Source organism: Chrysemys picta, chromosome 5, assembly GCF_011386835.1.
Source record: "Chrysemys picta bellii isolate R12L10 chromosome 5, ASM1138683v2, whole genome shotgun sequence".
NCBI lineage: Eukaryota > Metazoa > Chordata > Testudines > Emydidae > Chrysemys > Chrysemys picta.
In genome coordinates this window covers 64,856,956-64,873,989 of record NC_088795.1, presented here as the reverse complement: position 1 = coordinate 64,873,989, position 17,034 = coordinate 64,856,956, and the positions used below count along the sequence as shown (strand labels likewise).

Here is a 17,034-nt window from a genome sequence, read left to right as displayed (position 1 = left end):
CCTGAAAGGGGTACAGTAGTCCGAAAAGGATGAGAGCCACTGCATTATGCATCCTCAATAGACTGGCTTAGGGATAGACATCCATATAAGTAGGTGTACACTAGGAATTAATTCCATAAACTCTTGTCATCTCCTGAAATTTGCATTTCCACAGTTTACCTTCTCAGTTCTTATATCATTAATGTTATATGGGATTAAGAATTTTCTGAAAGTAAAGAATATGGATGGTAGGTAAAGAGAAGTGTTTACCTCTCCGTTATACTCCATTCTAAAGGAGATTCAGCAGCGTCACACTCTTATATGGTAACCTTTACAAATAGAACACTTCCATTCACTGAATGCCAGCTAAAAATCAGAAGATACTTAGAAATTTTTAATTTGATGTGTGGGTACACCAGAAAAATCCCCTTCATTCTTGATGGCTGAAGAGTTCAGGCTCATCATGCCTACAGAGGCGTGAGAAATGAAGTGGAATTTTTCAAATTTTCCTTATGACTTGTACCATTGAATGAGTGAAAAATTATTCACAAGTCAGCTTTCAATATCAAAGATATGACTCAAACTGGGATATAAAAGTTTTGGGTGAGATTTCTTTTTAAAAAGGTGCATTTAAGCAGCATCTATGCCGATTTTAGTTTGTTCTTTCCACTAACCATGGACATACTCCAATAGGTGGGCTTTAATATGGTCACAAATCTTGACGTACCACAATGAGCACACCATTGACCTGTGTTGCCTATAGCTCAGAGCTGTTCTGTTTTGTACCATACAAAACACAGTCTGTTGATCTAAACAATGGGTGGGTGGCTCAGAAGAAAAACTGACAAGAGAGACAGTCTGCTAAGACACAAATTTAGCAGCATTATGTTCATCGTTGGCAGGGGTTCTGTGGGAAAATAGTATGTGATCATGTAATTCAAGACTGTAGTATAATGCATACACACAAGGTGTCTGAATTAAGGCTGAACAGGCAACCTTAATTCTGGCATTTACTAACTTCTGAGTCCTTGACTTTGCAACCTTAATGTTCTTTTAATACAGTTTTATATGGGTAATGTATCTGTAGGTGGGCTACACTGTGCATGTTTAGTATATTTACTAAATTGTTTCACTGTAATTGAAAATCAGGCAGGTAATACCTGAAGGCCCTAGCATAAGAAATTTAGCACACATGACTAAACCATTCTTATTAGCCACAGTTGTTCATAAAGAAATACTTACAAAGTCAGCTGGGAGGTGGAGTTTGTAAAGCTGTAAAATGGACTGCAGCAAATTGGACACTTGACTGGAGACTAAGACATCTTTGCCTAGCTTCATACTGTCCATCATCCTTCTCTGGCTTGTAGCCACCTGTACATTCCATTTATCCGTATCGGCAATAATACAGACAGCTTCTGCTATGGGCTCATCTAGTACTGGATGCTGCAATAGGTACAAAACAAGAACACTAGCTATTCAAAACATTTTCAACTGGTGTTCACAACTGAGACTAAAAGGCTTCACTAGCACTTAAGTTTTGCGGGGGAGGGGTGGAATGATAAAGTGGGAAGAGTGTTTCAAAGAAGTGAGACCAAACATTTGTTTTTGTCTAATAACAAAAGTTTTTATAAAAATAACGTGAAAACTGTGGAGAATTTGGATTGGATTTTGTTATGGTGAAATAACTAACAAGACAAACTTGATTTGGGGCCAAAGTAAAAATACGCAAGTCAGATGTGTTGATTTTTTTCTTTTAAAAAAAGATGGGTGTGAAAGAGACAGCTATATACTAATTGCAAATTTCTTTATACAAAAGGAATCCCCAGCTCCCATATTGGACCAGCTTTAGTGCTGCTTTCTCTTACAGGGGAGGCATAAAAGGGTTAGACTGGGGGCTAAAGCTGCGGCCTGTGTGTTTCAAAGACAAATTTCTGTTCTGTAAGTGTGGAAAAAATTGCAATTTCATTGCTCAATTTAAAACACTCCATTAGAGAAACACGGTTCTTTTTACTGCTTACTTCCTGCACTGCTACAGATAGCTAAAGGCACTTAATGTCTGCAACTAGGGCTTGTTAATCTTTAGTCGGCATTTACTGTGCAACTATAAATGTTAATTTAGTGATAGATCAGTTACAATAAATTACTTGTTTTGAACGTACAAATAGAGTAAAAATCAGACATTTTAGACATGGTCTAACACACAATGAAGCTTGTGCTTATGGCCAACTAATCTGCACTCAGTCATCTGTGCTAATGACTGGCAAAATCTCCGTCCCTACAAGATTTCTCATCTCCATAGTAACATGTACCGTAGTAGGTGGTAACTGCATTAACAAGCTTCCAGGCACCTGCAGACCATCTTAGTTGTGTACAATGCAATGCAGTCAGCCTGTTAAGGTGACTGAAAAGGGAAGCACTTCAATATTACATTTTTTCCTATTGTAAAGAATAATCCTGTTAAACTTTTCAAGTTGTAAGTAGAGAATTAGATATTTCCCTCCCCCCCATTTATGTTTGCATTATAAGATTTATACAGTACAAATGAAAGGGCACATGTGAAAGGGTTGTGTGTGTGTGTGTGTGTGTGTGTGTGTATGTGTGTGTGTACTGTCACATGTTCTAAGAGTCAAGAAGTGTGAAGTCTCCATATTGGTCACTAACAACTTGTTTTATTGAACAGTAGCTATCCTCTATCTTTTCCCCATCCAGAAAATGTTCTCAGTAAGATCATATCATTCCTACTATTAGAGGTCAGTGGCTCTGAAAAAATGTAGGGAAACCTACATGCACTGCATGAAGCAGATCTGCTGGTAACCACTGCTTGAGTTTTTCATCATTACTTATTCCATGCAGTACCAGATCAGGCATGTATGTGGGACAGTAACCACCGAGAAGTGACCTTCCAAAGTTTTTCACACTTGGACTGCTGATTATGTTGGATCTGAAACAGAAGAATATGAAGCCCATTCAAAAGCCAAGAGCATAGCCATCCTTCAGATATCTCTCCCCATTCCTCCTATAGGCACAATAAGTATGGTGAACTTGTCAGCATAATAGACTTGTCACAAGATCTTCAAATACATGAAACTGATGCAATTCTTATCTGACAGGCTACATTTAGATGCTGTTGAGAGACCTGACATTAACTAGCCCTCAGGTTTACTCTGTGCCTGGATCTGTAGCCTGTTTAAATTTACATAGCAAGTCCTCTGGCATTTAAAATTAAGCAGTACTAAATGAAGCCACACAATGAAAAAAGAAACAACGAAGCAGAGTTAATATTGGTGTACCTTAACATTCCCTGACTAAATTTAAACAGTTAAAATCTAGAAAACTAAAATGTTTTGAAGAAAAGAAGACAAGTCTGCAACTGTTAGGCCTTGTGGAATATATAAGCTCCCTGTTTTGCAGCTAGTTGGCTTGCTGAGCTTGAGAGTTCATTGCTTGGTTCAGTGAACACTTAACTAAATGCATATGCAGTCTCCAGCAAAGCAAAGGCATCCGTCTTGAATCAGAATTATGCTTGCATTAAATTTTAGACTTCATCCGTGTACCAAAAAGTGTGATTAGAATTTTTATACTCTCCCTAAACTCAAAAGGATGAGAAAAGTATTTTACTCAAACTTTCACAGATGTTCACCTTCTGCCAGAGGACAAACATGGAACATTTCAGCCTTAAGGGAACAGTTTTCAAGACCCTACACAATAATAAAGCCCAAATAACTGGCTGATTGAAGTTCATAGAGCTCTGCCTGGTCACAATGGCTCTCCTGCACTGTTCAGAACTTAAATGGTAAAAGATGTATGTGGGGGATGGAGATGTTATAATGGAAATTTAATAACAACTTCTAGCAAATATTATACGTTAAAGTTACTTTAAGTACTCCAGACCAGTCTTAGGAGGTTTATTTTATTTGTTTTTGTTTTTAAGTAAATGAATTTAAATGTTCATGCTGGGTAGACAGTGAAGTTTTCAATTCAAAGCAAAGGCAATAACTATGCACACTCCCTACCCCACCAGCATGTGTCTTAGCCCTGGTGAAGGACCAGAAATCTCTGAGAAAAAAAGCCCTGTCAAATAAACAATTCTTTTGGCAAGCAGTCAGTGTATCATCCTACTCAATCTCTGCCTTTTGCTGAGACTGCCAACAAGGGACACAGTTGCAACAGCAATTTTTACAGTACAGACACATCAGCAAGAAACTGAGTTGAGACCCCATGCATTTCACAGACCACTGAACAGCTCTTGGGTAGCAACAGCGTTTGACCCCAGTTGGCACAAGATTCACTCAAATACATTCTTTACCTTGGTAAAGGAAGTTCTACTTCTGTAAATTCTTCATGCCTATTGCTGACATGGCCTCGAGGGTGTAGATCAGAGATACATGAAGCACCATCGTCGTCGCTGTCTCCAAGTGCACTATCTGAACTCTCATTCCTAGGAATATCCCCTTCAATTCGGAAGGAGATTTTTCTTCCAGCATCCCCATAGGGGACATCTTCAGTGACTACTTGGCCAGAGTCCTGTACGTCAGAACTTGTTTTAACAGAGTCAAGTGAATGGCCCTCCCCATTCTTGGAGCACAGGATTCTAGCTTCCTTTAAGATTTCAGTTTTTACAGTTTCTATTTTGTTATCAGATGGCTTAAGTGATTCATCTGACAAGCCACACCGAGTAGAAGTATTTGCTACATTCATTTCAATTTTATTACCCTCAGCAAAATATTCATCAAATATACTTGCACTCGCTTCACATGACGGAATTTGTGCATAACAGATATTACGCCTAATGTGTAATGGGTTAAGGGAGGCTTTGGAAGTTTTTTGTTGGCTCTGGGAAGTTTCTGCAGGCACATTTGGTGGACTTGAAGTACAGCTTGCTACCTGTAGATTTTTTTTGAACGCCCTAAAATTTTCATCCATGTCCCTCTTGCGAGTTTCTAAATCAGACTCTGGCGATGTAGAACTTCCAATCTGGAAGGTGACCCTTTCTAAATGAGGACTCCTATCAACAAACCTCTCAGGACACGGTAGAACAGATGATCTGCCAGATGGCTTTTCTGCCACTTCACTCGTGGTCTGGTTGCTATTCTTTAAGTCATCCGTTAAATCCTCTGATTCTATTTGTTCTTCAAAATGATAGGACACAGTTCCTATATCAGCTACCTTCCCTTTCCTACTGTCATCTACCATTCCTTTAGACTCAGAACTGCCAACTGTGCAGTCTTTTGATGCAATACAGGATGCCCAGGAGCTCTGATCACCCTTTCCTGTTACTTCTTCATTCTTTTCTTTTGAGGGTATTGGCAGAGCAGGAGAGCTCTCTGGGTTACTGACATGCCCCACCTTGCTACTGGTTTGATTTCCACCATTCTTCTGAGGTAGGATTGGCGGCACAAGAGCAGGTTCATTCTTAACAGTGACAACCACATAATCAGATTCTTCAACCTCTCCCTTTTCCAATGTAGTTGTGATCTTCCTTCCATTTAGCAGTTGCTCTTCCTCTCCAACTTTCCCATTCCAGGTCAGTTGATTTTCCTGTAGCTCAGAGCACCGTAGGAAGTATGTTAGAACGTAGAGAATACGTTGAACTAATTCTTTATGTTTTCCAACAATCACAGTCCGTGTCAGCCTAACAGGAGAGCCTATGGCACCATACAGATCACCTGTGCAAACATATAGGGAAACAGGTACTTCACAAATGTGTATGTGGTTACACTACAAGTTTCAGAAGTAGAAAACAGACATTCAATGCATTCTTTGTAAGAACACACTTACATAATTTGGGCAATTCCTTTTTAGATCATTTTAACATGCTTTGCCTCACAGCAAATTAATGGAGGTTTGAAACATTTGTTTTTCCTTTTTTAAACCCAGTATTTCCTCTTATTTGCACCCAGGCTTGTTTTCATAGGGTTGATCATGAGCATGAGACTGCTAGCATTCAATCTCAGTCACCTCTACACTACTGGAAGTTTTGTTTTACAAAACAAAGCTTACAAGATGTTATTTTCATTAGGAAATGGAGACAAGGAAAGTAAGTCTTTTTACTTATATGCTGAGCACATTGCTACGGAAATCAGAAGCAAACAAACAGGAAGCCCAATTGACATTTTTAATAGAGTTTCTAGGAATAAAAGCCAAATCAAAGCCTTGATCCTAAGAACATACTCACAGGATTAACTTTATGCATGCAAGTAGTCCCACAGGGAATAGGGAAAGAACAGGTTAAAGATTGTTAGATAATTTAGATGTATTGAAGTTGGCAGGGCCTGACAAAATACACCCTAGGGTACTTAAGAAATTAACTGATGCAATCTCTGAACCATTAGCAATTATCTTCAGGAACTCATGGAGGATGGGTGAGATCCCAGAGGGCTGCAAAAGGGAAAACATAGTACCTATCTTTAAAAACGGGGAACAAACGGGGACCAGGGGAATTATAGATCAGTCAGCCTAACTTCGATACCAGAAAGATACTGGAACCAATTATTAAACAATCAGTTTTTAAGTACTTAAAGGATCATTGGGTGAACACATAATAGCCAGCAAGCATTTGTCAAGAACAAGTAATGCCAGAACAACCTAATTTCCTTCTTTAACAGGGTTACTGGCCTACTTGATTGGGGGGGGGGGGGGGGGGGGGGGGGAGGGAGAGAGGAAGAGGGAAGCAGTAGACGTGATGTAGCTCGATTTTAATAAGACTTTTGATGCAGTCCCAAATGCCACTCTCATAAGCAAACTAGGGAAGTATGGTCAAATTGAAATTACCATAAAGTGGATACACAACTGGTTGAAAGACAGTACTCAAAAAGTAGTTATCAATGGTTCACTATCAAACTGGGAGGATGTATCAAGTGGGATCACCGAGGGGCCTGTCTTGGATCCGGTATTTTTCAATATTTTCACTAATGACTTGGATAATGGGGTCGACCGTATGGTTATAAAATTTGCTGATGATACCAAGCTGGGAGAGGTTGCAAGCACCTTGGAGGACAGCATCAGAATTCAAAAAGACCTTGTCAAATTGGAAAATTGGTCTGAAATCAATAAGATGAAATTCAATAAAAAACAAGGGCAAAGTACTTCACTTATGAAGGAAAAACCAAATGCACGACAACAAAATGGGAGTAACTGGCTAGACAGCAGTACTGCTGAAAAGGATCTGTTCTAGTGCATCACAAGTTGAATATGAGTCAGTATCAGTTGTTAAAAAGACTAATATAATTCTGGGGCATATTAACAGGAGTATCATCTGTAAAACATGAGAGGTAATTGTTCTGCTCTACTTGGCACTGTTGAGGCCTCAACTGGGGTATTGTGTCCAGTTCTGGGAGCCACCCTTTAGGAAAGATGTGGACAAACTGGAGAAGTCCAGAGAAAAGCAAAAAAACTGATAAAAGGTTTAGAAACCCTGACCTATGAAGAAAAGTTAGAAAAACTGTATAACCTTAGTTTTGAGAAGAAGGGGGGAGGGACCTGATAGCCTTCAGATATGTTAAGGACTGCTGTAAAGAGGATGCAGCAAAGGAGATTTAGGTTAGATGTTAGGAAAATCTTTCTAATTATCATGGTAGTTGAATACTGGAATAGGTTACCAAGGGAGGTTGTGTAATGCTCATCATTGGAGATTTATACGTACAAAGTTAGACAAACAACTGTCAGGTATAGTCTAGATATACTTGGTCCTGCCTCAGCATGGGGTGATGGACTAAAAGATGACATCTCGAGCTCCCTTCCTTTACATTTCTATGATTAACAGTTAGGTGTATTAAAGCAAATGCTTGCTTGCAGGATTCAGGCTTAAGTTAGTATTATATGTATATAAACTTATAATAATAATAATAAATAATAATAATAATAATAATAAGACAACACAATATAAAATTTTAAAATAAAAACTTAAGGTTTGCAGAGACTGAGCAGTTCCTTCATAATTAACAATATAGTTTTATCACTTATGGAATGCTGCAATTAACTGAAATCATAGCATTTTAGTATAATTTAATAATAAAACATGCATTTATAAAAAGCTTTCCATTTTTAAAGCTCTTTACAAATATTACACCCTAACCTTCCAAAAGATTTGTTTTTAGAAAGCACTTTTGTACTATGAACCCTGTCTTTTTAGGATGGAACCACCAGAGGGCAACATTTTCCTTCATACTGATGTACATTACAATAAACATCTGAACTCACTTTTTTTTATGTGAGAATAAGAAAGAACTGAGATGATTCGAGTTCAATCATTTAGAATTTGTCTGGGTCTTTAAAACTAGTATTAGCTTCCTTCTGAGCCTACCCCATAATGTACACTGTTACCAGCTCTGAGTTTGGGTAACAATTTATTTCCCTTCTTTCTTGTAGAACTACTGGCAGCTCTTCCTGGGAGAGAGGACAAAATCTACTGCCCAAACAGGCATCATACAGCTCCCTCCAGCTGGCTTCTATATACCTCAGCCCTGGCTTCTTGTTTCCCTAAGCCAGCTCCCACTTTCCTGAACCTCAAAACACCCAGTCCCTTACTCCTCTCCTCAATTACTCAATAACTCAGTAACTTTTCAAAATCTCTCTTTCTGAAAGCAAGCAATACAACTCTTCACCACAAATATATATATAGAGGAGTTCGGAATCTTCAGTGCCAGAGAGGCACTGTTCTCAGTGGTGGCAGATGACAGAACAAGGAGCAATGGTCTCAAGTTGCAGTGTGGGAGGTCTAGGTTAGATATTAGGAAAAACTATTTCACTAAGAGGATGGTGAAGCCCTGGAATGGGTTACCTAGGGAGGTGGTGAAATCTCCATCCTTAGAGATTTTTAAGGCCTGGCTCGACAAAGCCCTGGCTGGGATGATTTAGTTGGGGTTGGTCCTGCTTTGAGCAGGGGGTTGGACTAGATGACCTCTGGAGTCCCTTCCAACCCTAATCTTCTTTGATTCTATGACAAGAACCAACTAGAACTAAGCTAGATGATAAGCAGCAGGAACATCATACTGACACGGAACTATTGTTATTCAAGTTGCTTCTTTAGAATTTCACTAAATTTTCTGGATTGTTTTACATTGGACAGACCATATATAGGAGGGCAAAATGGAGTGGGGGTGGGATTGCCCAAGTAGTGGAATTTTTGAGAGTAAGATTTTATGCATGTGATTATCTACTCTGCAAACATTCATGTCCACGTACGTTGGCTCTGAAGAGAAATGTTCGGAGATGAATAAAACTGCCAGTTATAAATATTTTGCCAGCTCTCACTCACGTGCTTCTTAGATCATAGAATATCAGGGTTGGAATCAGTCTAGATCCATCCTCTTTGGAACCCCCTTTCAGGTAGCTGAAAGCAGCTATCAAATTTCCCCTCATTCTCCTCTTCTGCAGACTAAACAATCCCAGTTCCCTCAGCCTCTCCTCATAAGTCTTGTGCTGCAGTCCCCTAATTATTTTTGCTGCCCTCCGCTGGACTCTTTCCAAATTTTCCACATCCTTCTTGTAGTGTGGGGCCTAAAACTGGATACAGTACTCCAGATGAGGCCTCACTAATGTTGAATAGAGGGGAATGATCACGTTCCTCGATCTGCTGGCAATGCCCCTACTTATACAGCCCAAAATGTCGTTAGCCTTCTTGGCAACAAGAGCACGCTGTTGACTCATATCCAGCTTCTCATCCACCATAACTCCTAGGCCCTTTTCTGCAGAACTGCTGCCTAGCCATTTGGTCCCTAGTCTGTAGCAGTGCATGGGATTCTTCCATCCTAAGTGCAAGACTCTGCACTTGTCCTTGTTGAACCTCATCAGGTTTCTTTTGGCCAAATCCTCTGATTTGTCTAGGTCCCTCTGTATCCTATCCCTGCCCTCCAGCGTATCAACCACTCTTCCCAGTTTAGGGTCATCTGCAAACTTGCTGAGGGTGCAAGTCCACGCCATCCTCCAGATCATTAATGAAGATATTGAACAAAACTGGCCTTAGGACCGACCCTTGTCCATAGCCACGTGATTTCATGTATCGAGATACGTAGTAAGCTATGTAGGTAGAAGAGAGTCACCACATCGGAGGACTTAGGGCCAGATTTTCTAGCCAGTTTACTACCCCTTTGTGCAACTGAGAAAGAGCAAAAGGGCTGCAATTCCATTGCCAATGCCCAGATAGAATTTCCCTGGCATAGAGGAACCCTCTGCTTGCCCATCTACACTGCCGCCAGGCACTGCGCCTCTCTCACGCCCAGTCTCCCTTTCCCAGCGAAGGGGGTGCACCAGCGCTCTACTATAATAATACTCCACTGGCATAGGGTCCATCAGGGACCACAAACCAGTGGCAGACTTTAATGCTGCCTGGCAGTAGCTTTAGTTTGTGTCAGACGAGGGCTGGCCAGAGAATCAGAGAGCTGGAACCAGCTCCCTGACATCCTCCCACCCCAACCCCAACATGCTTACAGATGACATACAACTTTTAATCTTGTCTGCCTCTGCATAGCTCCCATCTAAGAGGTATTTTTAAAAATAACTGTGTATATTCAATGTATTTGTAGGGAAGTGCTACATTTCAATTAAATAGGTTAAAGTTTAGAAACTGTTTTATACCATATATATTTTTTTTGTTTAAAAAAAGGTTTTCTACTGACCGAGCTGTGCCCAGAGAGAGTTATAAGGATGCGATTTTGCCAGCAGGTTTACAGATTGTAATGTGCCTTTCTCAGAGAAGGCCTTTATGGGAGGATGGTCAACTGGCATTACAGTTGGGACCCACGCCAGGTGATAGGTCAGCACCGCAGTCAATAAAGCAGCTAAGAACCTAAAGAGAAAGAATAAAACAAAAATAAGATCCCAGAAAAAAAAAAAAAAAAAAAGATAAAGGTATTCCACCTATGCTCATGTCTGCGTGCTTCCTATTATGCTTGTAAGCATTAGAAAACAAGTTACTGTGTATGTAAGGGGATGATGCAGAAGGAAGCATACTGGTTTTTGTTGATCTGTTCTATCAGAAGTGTAAATTCCTTAAGAAAGCGCTGGCATAACTGGTTCTTTTCCAAAGTGCTGGACATCATGGTAAGCCACACAGGTTCTGCGATCCTTGGAACGGAATACAGGTTCCAGATTGTAAGTCTACCAAAAGAAAGAAAAAAAATAAGCTGTTAACCTGTGAATGAGGTTGCAAAAATATATAGAAGAAAAAATAAACAGTTTTCTTCAATCTCTTTTATAACATCTGTTAGGAGTTCTAATAGTTATGTAGGTTCTGTGCAGCTAGTTAGAGGCTCCACTCACATAATGAGAGGTGTTCGGTAGGACACTAAATTATATGAGATGTACCATAAGTGCGTTAACAATATTCTAATCAATACAATTGCAATTTCCTTGACAAAGAAAGTATTCCTCTGAGCATGCAAGGAGGATATGAAATTCATCTCAACACAAACTAAACAGTTGGACTAAACATTATAATGTTTTAATGAATCAAAATGTATTGCTGCATCAAGTTCAATAGGTTAGTTTTACCCAGTAATTGCTTCACATACAATCAACATTTATTTCATAATACTTTCCGGTATATTGTGTAATCAAAGGATGCAAATTGAGACTCTAGGAGCACCTTTAAGACTGAAGAACTATGCTGCAAAAGTTTAACTCTGAATGAAATCTGCAGCTCAACTCATCATCCTGGCTATGCAACAACCAGTCAGGTGCTTTACCACCTGAGTAAATATGCCCAGATGATTAGTCAATACATTGATCATGCAGTTTTAGAAGTGTGATCTTAGACATACAATGATTTGATGGGTAGCCTGATATCAAAACACAAACCCATCACATATGGCCACCATCTCCAATAACGGCTGTTAGTATACCTCTAATTTAATTCCAAACAGATTTGCATTATCCACAGTTAAATTTCTAGCTGAAGAGATTATTGGCTTCTACACATTTAAAAGTTTTGTACAAATAATCTTCACAAGTTAGCAAGTTCAGAAATAGCCCTAGTATAGTGGAAAGTTTGGGGCTTTCCAGATCATCTAGTTAAATTTTCTGTTGTTTTATGGGTGATTAGTGCATGAAAATTAACAACAAAACGTTCTGTCCACTTTACATTTCAAAATCTACCATTTACTAGAGCAATCTAGCGGTGTGTCCCCAAGCAATTACTTGCATATACATACAGTGTAAACATACAATTCAATTTGTGTGTGTCAAGTTTCTTTCCTTGGATGTTTGTATAAGTTGATTTTACCTTTGATCTCTGGTTATTTATGCCCATTTTAGGTTGTCTGTATACAATTTACTTTTTCAAATTTGCTAAAAACATTTTTTCTCTGGTGATAAGAAGAGTTAGTTTTCTTAAGCATGTTATTTAAAACATGCTCTGGTGTGGTATGAATGGCCTCAGTTTGGTCTCTTGCCTCTGGGGCTAAACAGCGTGTGAAGGCTGATTTTTTAAGGCTCGTTATTCTTCAGTGATCATTCCGCAAAAGTTACAAAAGGCTTAGATCCAAGCCATTGTAGCTACAGTACTCCATTATCTACATTGTGTATGTTTTAAAATGTATATTGTTTTAAACTTCATATCATTTTTTCCTTTGCACTGTATACTATCTTGCCAACTGTAGACAGGAAGTGTATCGATGCTACAAGAGAAGCAAAGGGTGAGGGGTACGGAGGGAAGAAGAGGAGAGCTTGAAGAGGAGAGCTTGGGGGAAAAAAAACTAGTGGCATAAGACAGCAAAAATTGATACAATAGGAAAATATTATATTGGGGAAAAAGTCAAATCTAAGTCATAAAAATCAAGTCCGTGGTGTAACACTCATATTTTACAGTTACATACTAAGAACTACCTTAAAAGAACATTAAGATCGAAAAGTCAAGCACTCAAAGAGTTAGAAAATGCCAGAATTAAGGTTGCAAGTAGGCCTTAATTGGACTTCCATAAGTATATGAATTACGATACAGTCTTTAATTACATGATCATATACTATTGTTCCACTGGACCCTAGCCTTCTTCAGTGCACAGAGTAGATGTTGCTCACTTAATGATATTCAGTATTTTGTTTTGTCCTGATTCAATGGCCTGATTTTCTGTATGCTATTCTAACCCTGCTCTATTATTATCAGAACTATTCGTTTCCTGAGGAGCTATTCTACGGTGATTTTCAGTTTAGTATGAGTGCTTCACAACATTGACTTATTTTCACAAATTCTATAGCAAGGTCATTTTTTCAGTCAGCATGCCTAGTGGTCGGGGCCTATGACCCTCTCTCACTTCAAGTGTGTCCTGAACCCCTTGGATGGGGTTCAGCTATGTCAGCTTCCTTGCTGGTAACTCCTGGTCCTGCCCATTGCAGGGTAGGCACAGGGGATCCTGACCCAGGATCCTCAGAGTGTGATAGCATGGGATGGCCTAGGTTCAGCCCACTTCCTGCTCATCTGCTCCTGGGCCATTTCCCACACACCGGATGCCTCAGTTTGGGGCATGGCTGTCACTGAGTTACAACACTTTGCTTCCAACCCCAAAGTCTGGGGGCTTATGCAGGTGACTCTCTGGTTCCTGTGTACATGGTTCTCCATACCTCTGGGGTGATGTCTCCACGAGCAAGAGGGAGACTCACAGCCAGACCTTCTCATTAATGTTTTTTTCCCCCTACTGTTGCAGGGTAGTCCTCCTCCAGAAAATGGCTTCTCTCCTTCCCCCTTGCTTGGGCTGCTAAAGCTCTTTTTATACTGCTCCTTTCCCCAGGCAGTGCCTGAGGGTCAGAGCTTTCCCAGCCCAGTACAGCTCGTGTCCTTCCCCTGCCTTAGTGTGGCGTTTATAAACTCCATCACACCCTGTGAGGCTAGGGATCAGTATTCTTCCCCATTTTACAGATGGGGAACTGAGGCACAGAGAGTTTAAGGTCAAAAGTACCCCCTAGTTTTGGGTGTTCAATTTGAGACACCTAAAATGTGATTTTTCACAATACTTAGCATGATATAGCAGTGTGTTCAAAGCACAGCTCCTGCTGACTTCACTTGTAGATTTGAGTGCTCAGCACACTTCTACACATCAGTCCACAGGCGAGTGAGTCAGGCACCCAAAATATGAGGTACACACAATTAGTGACCACCTGTGAAAAGTTGGTTCAAGTAGCTTTCTTGCATCACACAAGAACTCTGTGGCCCAGGCAGGAGTAGAATCTAATCCTGCAGGCAGCACTCAACTGCCTTAACCATGAGATTGTCCTTTTTGTTCCTGCCTGCCACCCCCCACCTCTGCCACTACACACCTTCCAACAAGCAGGTGTCCTATTGGCAACACACTCCTTTATTATATGATCCTGATTCATTCCCAGAGCACAGTCCATGCTGAGTTTTAAATGAGGCAGAGGTCTTGAAGAAATAGTAGTTTGTGATCATTCTGTTAAAAAGACTATCCTCATATGTGCAAGGGGACCAGATTAAGATTAAATGGGTCTCTAGGGCATCAGTTTGGATCTTTAGAGCCACAAAACAGACCTATACCACTTAAACTAATAAAGTAACTGATAGCAGTAATAGGCTGTTATCCTCTGTGTGGACAAGCGGCTAGAGGGGGATCAGACACACACTTTGCATGTGGATTTCACAACTATCTGCTGACAGCAGAGGGTTGTTAGACTCATGACTCCTGGGTTCAATTGGAGGAGAGTGTTCTCTAATGGTTATAGACCCTTCTCCCCTGTGCCCCCAGCCTGTCTGTCTTCCTCTGCTCCTATCCATCCTCCAACTTATCACCTCAACTCCCACCCTCCAACTCCTGCCTCCCTCCTTCCACCTCTGCATTCCAGTCAGGTGTTCTCCTGCCTCTCTTCCTCACCTGGTTGCTGAAGGACTGAAGTGGGGGGACCAAGGGAGGGGCATTGAGAGCACAGGAAACAGTCTCCCCGCTATCCGACACCACAGCTGCTTTTCGCAGCCTGGGGGAGCAATTGCAGGGAAAGTCTTAATCAGTCTGTGGGCTGAAGCATGCTCCTTTGCTCTGTGGGGATGGTGCACATGCAGTCCAATCGGCAGGTACAAGCCACGAGGAGAGATTAGCTACTAGATTAGTAAATCTCTTTGAACATGTGTGAACTGAGATTTTTCAGAGACTTATAGCAGGGCCACATTTGGGTGGATTTTCACAGGGATGGCAAAAGGCATCACCCCTCTGCCAAATTTCAAGTACCTGAGTCAAAACAGGGAAGCATTCAAGTTTCTCAACACAGCAGCTGTAAGAATTTTTTAAATATAGGAATACAGTGCATTTTCCCCTACTGTCATTCTCAGAAATGGCTGAACCATTTTTGCTGAAGTTTACCACCTGAGGCAGACACCTAACTTGGAAAAATTTAGCCCAAATGATTAGTTTGGCAAAGTTATTGAAAAAACAGGGTCTTAACAGGAAATACCAGGTGACCTTAACTTCCTCCTATAATACAATGTAATAACAGCTCACCTGAATTCTCCCAGGGCATCCATGACACGGCTGATATAAACCTGTACTCTTAGGCTGGATTCTGCTATTTTTCTACAGAGGATCATGGCCTTGAACAATAAAAAGTGACATCTTAAAGAATGCAAAATAGTTTATATCATCTTTATAGGCTCATCAACATTTTTGAACTGATTAACAGACACTGTGGCTCTAGCCCCGATGTTATGTGGCCACTTAGGATAGCAAGAGCTGCCCACATCCCCATGTGTGACTGCGTAGGACCAATCTAGGACATGTGATCAGGTGCATGGGGGGGGAGGAGAGCAAGGGCTGTACACCAGATACTCTCCTCCCCGCCAGCCCTTTCAAAGCAAGCATGCACGCACTCTCCCATAATGCATCAACCAGTTGAAAAATCATCTAAATGGGAGAAGAGGATCATCTGCACCCCCAAATCCTCCTTCCAATGCAAAGAGAACCCAGGGAGGGACTGTGGTCCCAAGGCACAACTTTTTCCAATGCAGTTAGTAAGGCAGAGAAGCTATGGGTTACCCCCCCATGCAGGGCTCAGTCTGCAAGTTGGCTTCACCCCCTGATTATTTATGCCTTTCTAGGCTCTAGAGTATTCCATCCCTGCTTAGTGCTTATTGTTCAGACTCCACTAAATAGCATTCTGTACCTTTTCAATTGCACTCTTTAACTTGTTCATATGGGATTCAAATAGAGGGAAGTGAGAGAAAAAGAAGTCCTGGAAGTGCCTCTGTGCGTCTTCTCTTTCAGGCAGGGAGAAAATTACACTGATGGCAATTTTTTTCCTCCGAATCACTGCAGGATTGGAACTGCAGCTTTCATCAGCCATGCTAAAAGTCTCTTCGGTGGACCTGCAATGAGATAAATGGTAGGCCAGTTACCCTGTGCGTTTCCTACATTTGTATACAATGCATAGCGCTGTATGTTAGCAAGAGATTCTAACTATACCTCCAAGTCTCCTTCAATGCCCTGCAAAAATTTTGCCCCCGCTTACTCCCCTCCTTAAAAATGTCACTCACTCACAGGTAGCAGAATGTTCTCAGTGGCACAACTCAAACTACAGAACCCTTTGCTAGAATGCAAGCCACCTTTTCATTAAAACTTTCCTCTAGGAATAGCACCCATAAACAGAGCCCCTGAAAACACTTCTGTGTGGGTATTTCTGACTGACATCACCATCATATCCAAATGCCTTATAAGAATTAATACATTTATCATAATATCTCCGTGTGGTAGAGGCTATTATTGCCATTTTACAGATGGGCAATGAAAGCACGCGGCACATTAAATAACTTTCCAAATATTACAAAGGAAGTCTGTGGCAGATCTGGAAAATGAATCCTGGTCAGCTGAGTCCCAGTTCAGCTCCGTAATCGCAAGACCATCTTATCACTGAATTCACACAATCCTGTTCATGGCAGAATTCAGAAAATTTGTTATTTGTACAGTGATTAAGTATCTACTCCAATGAGCTTACTAACTGAGAAAAAAAGACTTTATTGAAGACAAATCACCACCACTTTGATACCTGACTCAAGTCAAGTATCTTGATATAAAATACTAGTGGAGACAACACACTCATTCCCCCCCCCCCCTTGATGTAGCTAGT

The 17,034-nt window shown here is 40.7% G+C and overlaps 2 protein-coding genes across 15 annotated transcripts in view; one reads left to right on the top strand and one right to left on the bottom strand.

The window, feature by feature from the left end:
• Nucleotides 1–17,034, bottom strand: part of FNIP2 (folliculin interacting protein 2) — a 92,660-nt gene that overhangs the window by 27,412 nt on the left and 48,214 nt on the right. For 11 of the 12 annotated variants that reach the window (XR_010601833.1, XR_010601832.1, XR_508903.4 and 8 more), the window contains 7 exons: nucleotides 16,075–16,276; nucleotides 15,417–15,505; nucleotides 10,930–11,076; nucleotides 10,596–10,765; nucleotides 4,286–5,645; nucleotides 2,764–2,920; nucleotides 1,222–1,422 (listed from right to left, as the gene is read on the bottom strand). Coding sequence is in view for 7 of the 12 variants with exons in the window: in XM_005299309.4 (XP_005299366.1) it covers nucleotides 1,222–1,422; nucleotides 2,764–2,920; nucleotides 4,286–5,645; nucleotides 10,596–10,765; nucleotides 10,930–11,076; nucleotides 15,417–15,505; nucleotides 16,075–16,276 (2,326 nt within the window). In the remaining 5 variants the exon portion in view is untranslated. The remainder of the gene's footprint in view (nucleotides 1–1,221; nucleotides 1,423–2,763; nucleotides 2,921–4,285; nucleotides 5,646–10,595; nucleotides 10,766–10,929; nucleotides 11,077–15,416; nucleotides 15,506–16,074; nucleotides 16,277–17,034) is intronic. The other variant, XR_010601834.1, reaches the window with a different exon arrangement.
• SPMIP2 (sperm microtubule inner protein 2) overlaps nucleotides 1–17,034 on the top strand; it is a 124,719-nt gene that overhangs the window by 68,631 nt on the left and 39,054 nt on the right. The window contains exon 5 of one of the 3 annotated variants that reach the window (XM_024106211.3): nucleotides 8,347–10,600. The exons of the other annotated variants lie outside the window; for them this stretch is intronic. Within the exon in view, the coding sequence (XP_023961979.2) occupies nucleotides 8,347–8,481 (135 nt within the window). The 3' untranslated portion in view covers nucleotides 8,482–10,600. Of the gene's footprint in view, nucleotides 1–8,346; nucleotides 10,601–17,034 lie in introns of those variants that run through there. 3 annotated transcript variants of the gene reach the window in all.